At 38.4% G+C, this 12,599-nt stretch overlaps 1 protein-coding gene across 1 annotated transcript in view; it reads left to right on the top strand.

Annotated features, from left to right (window-relative positions):
• The window catches only part of LOC118987499 (EGF-like and EMI domain-containing protein 1), a 127,868-nt gene that overhangs the window by 48,268 nt on the left and 67,001 nt on the right, over positions 1-12,599 (top strand). Inside the window, 1 exon segment of the mRNA XM_037046702.1 lies at positions 9,315-9,437. Coding sequence (XP_036902597.1) covers positions 9,315-9,437 — 123 coding nt within the window.

The raw sequence follows: 12,599 nt of genomic DNA, 5'->3' as shown, positions 1-12,599 counted from the left end.
CAGTTGTCAGAAGGGAAGGGGGATGGTCAACTGGATGAAAGACAGTGACAGGATTAGCCACAGAACATATATGGGTGACCCGTGGATACAGACAACAGTGTGGGGACGGCCAGAGGGATGGTGGGGGTGGGGACTCCATGGAGGTGGGGACATCAGTAATAGTGTCAGTAAAAATAAAACAAAAAATGATTTTGCCTATCATTAAGTAATGTCAAATTGATGTTTGTAGAAGCACTGTGTATTGAGAATATGAAGTAGCCCTGCAATTTTGAGTAAGCTCTGCTGTATTTGCGTTGTTTTCTGCTCTTTCACACAGAGAGAGTGTGATGGCATTGTTATATCCTAATATACCAGAGTGTTGTCACACGGGTCCTCAGGCATGTGATTAGGCCATGTTATGGATGAGGCAGCCATATAATAGATCCATGAGAGCATGACCTTGGCAGCTCTATTTTCAATAAGGAAGAAAGAATAGACTATTCAAGGTTTAGAAAAAAATTTAAAGAAGTAGACATCCCCAAAGGCTAACTTACTATTCACATTCTGTACTGTAGCAGAAAGACCTTATAATTTCCATATCCACCAGACCTTTTCAGGCCCCATTTTATTTGATTTTCAGCAGCATTGATAGTATATTCACTCTCTTTTAAAAAGATGTTTCTCCTCAGGCACCCGAATTCTCTACTGTCCACTCCTGCTTCTTTCTACTCCTTTCCACCTTCTCTCCACTCCTCCTTCTCAGTCTCTTGCTGAATTATCTTTCTCTGCAAATTCAGACACCCACTATTCATTTATTATTTTTTCAAACTTCCAACTAATATTACTGTGCCTATCCTATGGGCCAGCCATTGTCTTTAAGGTACTGGAAACACAGTGATGAGTAAAACTCATGCTGTGTCTGTCCTCAAGAAGCTAACAATAAGGCAGCAATTGTGGGCTCTTTGAATTGGGTATTTGTGTTCTCTCTGTTCTTTAAAATCATAGTAAGGCACACTAGCATGACATCTTTTCTTTCTTCCCTTTTGAGGTAACACACAGAATCAGATTGTCAAATCAGGCTCAGACAGATAAGACACTCAGAATCATGTTTTACTAATAATGTCAAGGCTACGAACAATTAGTAAGTATAGGTAAAACAGGGAGGAGACAAGAATGTCCTCTGTGGCTTCTAGGATCGTTCCACTCTGCAATGGACATGCCCACTCTCACCCAGAGTAACAGATGATTATGTATGTGATTTCTATTTCATATACTATCAAACTCTAGGCAGAGTCTGGGGTCTGACCGTATTTTTATGCTCACAAAGTAACCTGTGACTGTTTCATGGATGCTGACAGAAGACACGAGACTCTTGGGTCAGAAACAGAGGCTTCATTACTTATGGCAAATGCACTAGCCAGAGCTTCATCTGTTTGTGTCAATTTCCCGTGCTCCCCAAATCCCACCGCAGTAACCCAAAAGGCTCATCTGGATGCCTGCGTATGCAGTTGGTCACAGTGTGCAAGGGAAATGCTGAACTTGGGGAAGCCACTACTTTTATGGTTAGTGGAGAAAAGCCTGCTCTGTTTCTCAGGGAAGATGGTATTAGTTCATCTGTCTGTGCAAACACAAGCCTGAAAAGGGGCTTGGATATAGAGTGAGCGAGGCCCTCAGCATTCTTGGCGTACCCAACAAAAATGTGTGCGGATGCTCAGGACCCACCGGGGATTGTTTTCCAAACATACACCTCCTCTTGGAATGCACTAGTGTGGTTTGGAATTCTCAGTAACTTCCTTGAGAATTTCCTTTTTTCTCTTACATCTTTAAGTCAGCCCTCTTTATTTGCCTCTTGCCAGCAGACTTTAAACTGCTGCAAGTTTCATCCACCTTAAAAACATCCTCTCCCTTTACTACACTCTCCTACCCAAATACAACCCCCTCTCCTTAATAGTAAAACACCGCAATACGTGTGTTAACTCTGTATTCCTTCTGTCTCCCACGTCTCCTTCAATCCAACCCACTGCAACCTGGGGTTTGACATCTTATAGCTGATGTCGGAGAAATAGTTGCACATGCAAGACTACAGCTATAAGTGAGCTAATGACTCCAGAGGAAAAGAACTTAGTCCTAAGAAAGTATAACACATAAATTTTACATAGACTGAAGGAGAAATGCACACCTCCCTGAGATTGTGGTGCTTGAGTGGACCACTTGAGTGCTTGAGTATCTACAAGAAGTGTAGATACTCACTAAGTAAAGGAAGGGAAATGGAAATAAAAGGGAGTACAGAGCCCTCGAGGAACTTAAAGAAAATCAGTATTTCTGAAAAACATAGTAGGGGGAAAATAATAGCAAGATAGAATTGGAGAAGGAGGCAACATTCAGACCACAGAGAGATCTGAAGATCATCTTGAAGTTTAGTCCAATCCTATGAGTGATGGGAAGTGACTGGAGGGTGTAAAACTGACGGGAGTGAGGGAGAGGGTGGTATAACTTTTGTTTTGAAAACACCACTGTGGTTCAGCATGAAGACAAGGGAGGACCCATCGGTGAATATGGAAAGAGCTCTAGTAGGGTATTGCAAGCATTCATGCCGTTTGGATTTTAGGGGTGTCAGTGGAGGTGAGAAGTGTACAGATTTTATATGTTTTAGGAGATAAGTAAAATTTGATATTTGCTCAGATATGGGTGAAGGAGAAGAAAGTCTCAAGGATGACTACTAATTTTTAAGCTTGTACAGGTAGATAAATGGGTAGCTGAAAAATCAGCTCAGATTTTTCCTCCTGATTTCAGTCCATATACTCAGTTTCCTACTAGATATCCCCAACTCCCTACCGCACTTGTCCATCAAACCATTTGTGTCCAAAACTGAACTCTTTCTAGTATCAGATACTCCCCCTCCTGTTCTCTTTCAGTGAGTCCCACAACCCTTAACAGAATCCCTCCAGGCAGTCAACCTCCAGTCTTTCTTTTCTATCCTATCCAGTTAATAACCAAGCCATAATGGTTTTAACCAAGTTATATTGGTTTTATCTTTTTAGCACCTTTTATATCTTCCCACATCTCTATTTACACTGCTGCAAGCTTCCTCATCACTTTTCATCTGGATTTTGGCTTCTCTGCCATCAGCCTCCTACCTCTCTAACTCGCACTTTGCCCTGCTGATGCCTGTTGGCCATGAAGTAAAACCATATTTCCTTAGTGCGGCAGCCCCAGCCACATCTCTAGAATTTGCTAAACAATTTCCTTGGCTATTTTCTGTGAAAGCATATACTCTCCTGTCTTCAGCACAAGCTTTTTGAGCTTTGTTCTTAGTACTGTTACTCATTTCAAAATACACATCATTGTTCCGTTCGTCTCCTTATGAACTGGGCCATTTTTGCTGCGAAAGGCCACCTTCATTCCTGGGTGAATGAAGGCTTAGCCTTAGCTAGAAAACTGGTAACGTTTTTTAAAATGTCTTAAGAGCAGAATGTAGAGAAACAAGGGTAGCTGCAGAGTAACCAACATGCATTTCTTTTGTACTAACTGAGCATCAAGCTACCAGAGACTGTAGCTGCCAAGAAAGGAACAAAAGGAGAAATCAGAGGCCAAGGTTAGGCGGACAAGCTAGGGAAGGCCCACATGCAGGGAGATTGTGAGACACCTGTTCAGAAGGCACCTTCATCCTTTCTGGCACTATCAGATGTATCACACCTTTCCACAGGCAGCTTGATAAACTCTTAATATTTATAATAAAAAAACAAAAACAAAAATTGTGACAAATCTCCAATTTTGTTGGAATCTTGATAGAATGTAATTGCTCCAATGAATGCTATCGGAAGAACTAAGTGACTTTTCCTGACCCTTGATTAAATATAGACCAAGCCATTTTACTGATTAGAGGGCAATAGATATTTTTGAAAACTGTATGCTGAGTTTGAGGTGCACTTGATGGCTTCCTCCTGCACACTGGTTTTACATTATGTGTGTATCAATTAGATGATTTCGCTTATATACTAAAGAGTCATGCAATTCAAAGTGCATAAACAATAAAAAGAGGTTATTGGATCACTTTACTGAGAAGCCCAGAGATAGGGAGGACTTCAGGCACAGTTTAATCAGGGTTCCAAACACTGTTCTCTGTCAGTCCTTCAGTTGTGCCCTGTTTGTTGGCTTTATCTTTAGTGTAGCCTCACTCATGGAGCAAAAGGGCTTCTGCAAAACGTCTCACACCCACGATTATAATTCACAGAGCAAGAGGGCCTCTATGTCCCAGGATTCTCAACTTTTTTGTTGAACTTCATACTTACTGGATCGTATCTGAACTAATTCATTCATTCCTGAGAAATCTGTATCTTGATGAAGAGGTTACCTGGTCCAGTCAGTGTGGCACATGGAGGTGAGATTATACCAAGTAGAGTCTGCCTCTGACTCAGGAGTAGAATGGTGTTCCCCAGCCTCACATAAACTACATGATTTTTCTGAAATGAAAGAGATAAAATTCGTTCCCTGAAGGAAAACTGTGGAGTTATTTAGTGTGTTTGAAGAAGACTAGTGAACCCCAAGCAGACAACCAGTGTGTAGTCACTATAGATGCAGTTCACATGTGTTCATTAGCAAACTTCAAAATTATTTCATGCACTGGGTATTTAAAGCTACTTGTAAATGGTCAAAAACAAACATCAAGAATTTACTGCAAGAGTACAAAGGGGTAAGTGCAGTCAGAGCCGAATTCTAAGAAATCCCATTGATGAATACAGGTAGATGAGATGACTGAATGCTGCGGGTAACTCTCAAACCACACACTCATTTATTCATTTATAGAACATTTATGGACTATCGACTCCATGTCAGAGAATGCTTAATACAACAGAACCTTTCGCCTAAGAAGTTCATTCAATCGGCCACTACGACATCACAAGCAAAAAGTCAGCAGTTTTGATATGCTATAGTATATCAGAGTGAGAGTATTATAGTGGAACACAGTGAAAATAAAACCACATGGAAGATCTCGTGAAATCGCTACAACACTCTTCAATATTTCCTTCAAACCAAACACTCTGTAATGCACTCTCCAACATAAAGCAACCCAGGAGCACTCATTCTCAATCAACAGGTTTTTGAAAACGGTATGTTAAAAGGCAAATAGCAGGATAATTTATCTTACTCTGGTTGCACGGTGTAAGAAAAATAATACAAAACTATTCTTGTTTAGAAACAAAAGTGGATCATTGTCTGAGGGAGCTTCTTTGTACAAAATACATCTGATAATAAATGGAATTATCAAATGAAATTCTTTTACACTATTATATTCTGTGACCACCTGGGGAGACAGTTTTGGAGATAAGTATAGCAGAAATATTTAGAAAAAGGACGGTAAAAAGGAAAAATAGCAGACACGGTTGATTTTCTTCGATATCCTTTTATAGTATAAAAATCATGAAATCCTTGGTCCATATCACAGTGACAATGCTGAAAAAAATTTAATCACTACATCATTATCCCCAGCAGTGTCCTGAAGCTCCAGTTCTAAGGGCAGGGCTTTCTGTCAGCCGCTAACATAAAGATGTAACGCTGAGAGTTTATGGAGAAATAGTTTCTTCACATGGAGTACACTTGATAATAACATTTTAATGCAATATTGACATTTCTGGTTTTTAACTCCGTTGGGCACCATCTTGATGGAAGAGAAAATCACCTGTGACAGCTTCAGCATGAGTGTCTAATACCACGGCAATTTAACCTGGCTTTATTCTATGTCAGAGATATTCCATCAGAGAACTAAAGTGTCCTTCATGTTTTACAGAAGCAAGTCATTTCTAATAACAGACGATGCTAAAATTGTATTAAATTATTAACTGTTATTGAGTGAATGCTGTAGGAAATATTGATGGCTTCTTTTCAGAGGTGCTTGGTAAATGATGAATATATATTTATTATATACACATAATATTTTGTTTGGAATATTGATTATCCATTTGGACTGGTCTACTTTGGGCAAACAATTGAGAAGTTGAGCCAAATCATGACATTTGTGATCCATGGGACATTAATGGTTAAACGAAGTATTATGCACACTCTGGCTACTCGAGCATAAACCATAGCGCAGTAGCATCAGAATTACATTCAACCTGTTAGAAATACAGAATCTTGGCTCCCAGCTCCGGATCTACAGAATATGCAGATGCATTTTAACAAGATCTTTAGGTGATTAAAACATTAACCAAGTCAGGGGAATCTCAACTCTGGCTACACATTTGCATCACTTAGAGTATTTTAAAAGTGATTCCCAGGCCTTACCCCAAATGAATGAAACGAAACTCTTTAAGGGCAGGACAAAGACCATGGGTATTTTACCCAATATCATGTTCACCATGATTTGCACACAGGTTTGAGAACTATGGTTTAACACAGTGGCCAAACCATCAATAAATTCAATGTGTTCTGAAAGGGCAAAAAAAAAAAAAAAAAAGGAAATCAAACCAATTACTTTGTATTTGGTACCACTCTATAAATGATGGATTTTTTAAGTGTTAATATGTTTGCTTAACTACTGTGTAAACACAGCCTATTATATCTCAACCTGCCTAAAAGTGTATTGTATTTTAAATCAAGACCAGGAGCACTTTGCCTCCCAAATTAATTAAAAGTAGATTTTCTATGTGTTTTTCAACTTTATTTCCTTTTGCCAACCTTGTTTCCCAATCTGACAAGTCTAACTGCCGAAGGTCAGGCACCGCACCCTTGGGTTGCCCTCCCTCTTTTCCACGCACTCAGCTCGGTTTTTAACGCCAAGCACTCTCTTATCACTCTTGCCCAAATGCTTCTCTCCCCTGATTTGAGATGTTGCAGCTGTTCCTTTTGTGCGCTCTCACCTTACGCTCTTGCCTTGTTAGCTTCTCCATTTAGTGGCATGAAATTACTTGTTTTTTAAAAATTTCTATATATAAACTCAAATATTAGCTATCTAGTCCAAATTCTCATATAAGGATAAGAAAGAGGAAAATCATAGCATAGTACTTATGATAATCATCGTCACCCCTTTTTGCAGATCAGACTGAATTCAGAAAGGCACGGTGACAGGCTAGGACGTTTCAGCACTAAGATATTTTTTCCTCAAGACTGTCAGACACGAAGTACAGAGAAAGCTGGGTTTGCTTTCATTTGTGTGTGTGTGTGTTTCCAACAGAGTGTTTTAATTATAGTTCTGGGCAGATTAAGAATAAAAATATACTAAAACATACTGAAACAAGATCCTTCTTAAAATTAGTGTCCACTCCCTTAGGAGAGTGTCCACTCTCTAACATCTTTTTTATACTACTTGGGTTTCTTTTGTCATAACATTATTGAAGCTTGATGGGTGAGAGCAAGGGAAAATCATCGTATATTACTGTTTACAAAATTACTTTTCATTACAAAAGTAATACCTGAACATTTTCTTGTAAGAAAGTGGAATGTTGCAAATATGGATAAGAACTCTTGCCCAGTTCCCGCACACCCACATCCTGTGCTTCACACAGACTCTGTGCCCTTGTTTTCCCTCAGATACGATCATTTACATCTGTATATATCCTTTAAGACACTTTGAATGTCTTTAAATACATATATATGACACAGTATGATAATTTTTGACATTAACATGTCAAATCCAAATAAAACTACCAAGGATACTGTGCTATCCAAAGCATAGTACCCTTGGTAGTTTTATTTGTGTGTCTAATATGAAAGACCTGGGAAAGATACCTAACTCAGGGGCTGACAGAATTAGGATTCAAAGTTGTATCTCAACCCTGTGGAATAATACCCTAAAACTAAAAATTTAGGTAGTATAAATATCATGCCCTGCATGACGTGCAAGTAAGAAATGGAGAATTCTGATTTGACATTAGTTTATATGAAAAAGACTTAGAGGCTTATTTATCACTGACCCAAAATTTAATAAAATGTCTAATGCTTTGAGAAGTCCATAGGTCTTATCTCTGAAATAGCATTCCTTTAAATATATCTGAAATTGCTCCAGAATATACCATTTTAGAAGGGAAATACTAGATTGAGTGAACTGCGTTTAGTATGGTAGACTAGTAATTTTAAAATATGGGACTTATTTTATGAGTTAGTGTATTTTAATATAATTTTTCATAAAGAGGCATGCCAAGTAAAAGAAAATTATTTTGCCTCCCTCATGTTAAACACTACAGTTTTCATCATAACACAAAGCAGTTGTAACAGATCGCACTGTGTCAGCATGACAGCCACTGCAATAAGGCTATAGGACTCCTCCTCAACGTGGATGTCTTCTTAAATAGGGACCTTGCCCTGCAGAACTAATCTCAATGTAAAGCTAATTGTCTATTATGAGAACATATTTTAGTGAAGAATATTCACACTCAACATTCTCTGCCGGAATATCTGTGATCGGGTCATGGGGAGTCAGGGACTCTCGCTGCATGAAGCACGTGCTTTCCCACGCCAGTGTTGACCTCTCTGCCTGACTTTGACCTTGATGTATATCAAAGGCATAGATTTTTAAGGAAAAAAATTCTCCTAACAAAATTTAGAAGCTCATAGCCCATTAATTACCCGAGAAATATTACCAACATTGGTGAATATCTTTTTTGTATGTGATTTCAGGTACATAAGTAGGATTATGTAGGGTACAAGGAAATATGGGATTTTTCTTTCCTAAAAGAATATGAATATTATATTCATTTCTGAGTTGACCTCTTTTTAATTTTTTTCCTAAGATGAAAGGAACCTCTCACGTAAGCATGTTAAATATTTCAAAAAGCGAAACCCTGACTGAAAAGGAATAAGCTCAATCAATGCACCAAGTGTATGGGTGTATTTTTAAGAACTCCAGAAGATGGTTTTATTTGAATGTATCAGTCTATTCCCTGATGCCCACCATAGCACAGGAGAAGGAGATTCAAGGTCTTAACTTTATTACTGGCTTTATTCAGCAGTATCAGACCAATAATAGGTGTTTATCTGCTAATGTGTGCTGCTCCAGATAGAGTAGCTCATTGTAATTCTTGCCTCCAGTTTCCCTGCCTCAAGGAAATATCTACATCTCAGATCTGTCTAATTAACCAGTATGTGAAGAATAGAAAATTGTGAGGCAGTCTTTATATTCATTGTTCCTGGGTTCTAAAAAGCTCAATAAAGTTTCTATCTACACTTTGTTGTTTACACAGTGTAGAAAAATGGATCAAACAAGCAAAGATTTGTGGCCACAGAGTCGGTGCCTTTGTACAATATAACACATATTGTGAATCAAAGAAATATTGTGCCACTTCTCCGAAGCTGACATTGGAATGACATTGTAATCCCGGCCATCTGTCTTCCTCATCTAGATATCGATGAATGTGCGGTGGTGAACGGGGGCTGCCAGCCGCGCTGTATTAACACTCTGGGCACTTTCCACTGTGAATGTGATACAGGATACAGACGCCACGCTGATGAACGCACCTGCACAAGTGAGTAAATATTAGGACCAGCTTGACGCCGTTTTCAGTGAAAAATCAACCTGCTTCTGTAGGAGCAAATGGGCAAGGTTTTTCTATTGTAAAAATATCTGTAGAAGCTAACAGTTTTGAAGAACGATTCTCTCTCTTAGGATGAAAAAGATTTTTTGCCATTAAAAACTAAAAGACAAAAAAAGATGGTGAAGAAAGTATAGGAATTAACATTCACAAGCAAAATTTGAATCCCCAAGTGGGTGAAGATTTCCATAGCATATCATTCTGCCATATGCAGGAAAGTATAAATTTGTTAGTTGTTGCTTTTACATGACAAGGAAAGTGGAGAGCCACGGTGAAAGGGGGATGCCAGGCTGTTACAATCACTAGCTGCTGTGTTCACTCATTTCAGACTCCGAAAGGGACTCATGATTATAACAGCAAAAATTATAACTGACTATATACCAATTAGAGTGACTCAAAAATAGTTAAAATTACACACATTAAATGAGATTACTATATATTTATTGTACATCAAAACACTCTTAGATATTTTTGTATGGGAGGATTATTATTTTATATCTTCTTTGTATATTTTTTCATTTTATATGTTTCTTAAAATGAGTATGTGTTTTTATGCACAAAATTAAAACCAACTGAATACATGTTGGAAATACTGTGTTTCCTGTATGATTTATTATGGCTTTGTTGTCGTTTTAGGGGAAATCGTTCACTTAAAAGTGGTTTTTCATTGAATCATGGCCCTGAAATGACATCAAGACACACACTGATTTTATCAGCTAGTGCCTTAAAAATATTTATTGTATTAAAAGAGTAGCACCTTCAACAGAACAATTTAATTGCTGGTTTAGTTTATGTGGGGCTTGTTGACTAGTCCATCTATTCAAAATGGCTCGGATTTTATAAGCATTCTATACTTATGAAATCTGAAATAGAAATAAGCTACCCTGACCCAGTTTCATAACATATTCTCTCTCCTTTTTTAGCTGAACATGTCTTATATGAAATGAGAGAAGGTCAGGGGACAGTTAAAGATGTCCTCATCATAGGTCTGATTTCTATAAAAGCAAATGGAGGTCCTGACAGGAAGAAAAGGACTTTCCCAAAGTGGAGTGAAGCTCCAGATCGAAGTTGTACCCCGAAATCGAGCGAGCTCAGTATTGGAACGATTGTACCTGCAGCAGGCGCAACCGGTGGGACAGGCAGGGTTATGTAACCCAGGCACCCTCTTCTTGCAGGATTACTGGGGTTAGCAACAGGGATCTCTTTCCCATCCCCATCCCAATATGTAAGGTCTTCAGCAAGTGACATCCTTAAACTACCGGCATCACTTCTCTCAGTTACAAATATTTAGAAGCAGCCAAATCATCAAGGCATGCAATTGTGCTAATTATCAGTAAAGGTTGAGCAGGTAAAATATTGTGTCTGATACAAAAGCATTTTGCAAAGTAACCAATTTATATAAATGCATAATATCTGGTCTTTGTGATAAGGCAAAATAAATACTCTAGTAGCCAAGAAAATTATATTTACAGGAAAAATTAATTTTCTAAACCCTAGCATTATTAGCTATTTCTTAGTGAAATCATTAAACTCTTTCCTTATTCCTCACCACCACTGAATTTTCCAATTTAAGTTTTAATGACATCAGGTCAAAAGTGGAGTTGGATAAGGATATTATGGCTTATCTTTTCTATTTCTACTCTTTAAATCACCATTTCTATTGTACAAATACATTACAACATGGTAATGACTTATTAACAGTTCCATATGGTGATCTTCTTATGCAGAATTTCAAGATAGTGTAAAATTAAATTATAGATATGGAGTGAATTAAGATTATGGAAAATGCAATCATTTTAAGGCATTTAACCTATTGAATCATTGAATGTCATTCTACAGAATGTAGTGGACTACAAACCCATTGCTCACCCTTCATAGAAATTTTGGTGCCTTTCTCATATGCATAGAGTGAAGAATTTTTTGTTTACTTGTTTTGAAAGAAAAGGCTTACTCGGAGAACTGATTTCACATTGGTCTGTATTTTGAGTTATGTTGTAGGAAGTGTTCAATATTTTTTAAATAGAAAATTAAGCTATCTCCGTTTCCCTTTGGGAGTTTTTACCTAGCAGGAGATTGAGCACTGTAGTAGACAGAAATCTCCTCATAACCCATGGTAGAGCCACAAAAGAGAAGATGGAGTTGTGGAATTTTATGATTCTACTAGTTTGGTGTACTTCACATTAATTGCATCCATTCCTTTCCTCCTCTCTCTCTCTCTCTCTCTCTCTCTCTCTCTTTCTTTTCTGCTCCATTCTGCCCATCAGTCATAGGGCCACACTATGTGGCTTTTTGAATTAGAGCCTCCAGTCTCTTTCCTACTGTCTTTTAATCACAGCTACAGGGAAGTGAACTCTTTGCACCCCCAAATACTTCACAGAGTTTTAGATGATTTCATTTCAAAGATGGGTCCCCTCTCTAAGGGCTATGAATTTGTGATGATATATGGCCAGCAGGTACCAGTCAGCCTCTGCCAGAATGATAAAGTTCCATGAAGTGGTTTTAGAGGACATGTCCCTAACAGCTGGATTTGGAAGCCAGAAGTATGACAGTCCCTGGCCGGCTGTCACTTCTCCAGCAAGGGAGCATCAGAAGAGCCAGTCTGAGGGTGTCCCACATGTGAGGAGGATCACAGCCAGGAAAACCCACTGCACCTAGCTGGTGGCAGGGCACAGACACAGCATGGGAAATTGTGGGCTTCTTGCCAGATTTTCTTTGCTATTGGTGGTCTCCGTGACCACAGATGTTGCCAAACAATTCATATGCCTTTAAATTTCCTTTAATTGGAAACCAACAGCTTCAAAATTGGAAACTAGATTTTAGCAATCACCAGAAAGACAGAGATGTTTATGTTCTTATTGGCCCACCATTAAATCTTGTCCATGTGGACTAGGGATAGCGGCACGGTGGAATCCAAGTTAGCGTGTGGCCTTCAGTTTAAGCTCTGAAACCACTTAATTTCCCTATACTCCAGATGTCTCATGTGTAAATTGTAGAAATTGGGAAAGGGACCTTAAAGTTATTGCTTCCAAAGTATAATAATTTTATTGCTTGCACAATTATTAATTTTTTATAGGTCCCTGCTAACCTGTAATTTTT

The sequence above is a fragment of the Sturnira hondurensis genome, unplaced genomic scaffold (genome assembly GCF_014824575.4).
Source record: "Sturnira hondurensis isolate 20B ecotype Veracruz unplaced genomic scaffold, ASM1482457v3 Scaffold0005279, whole genome shotgun sequence".
Lineage (NCBI taxonomy): Eukaryota > Metazoa > Chordata > Mammalia > Chiroptera > Phyllostomidae > Sturnira > Sturnira hondurensis.
This window is presented reverse-complemented; position numbering and strand designations above follow the sequence as displayed.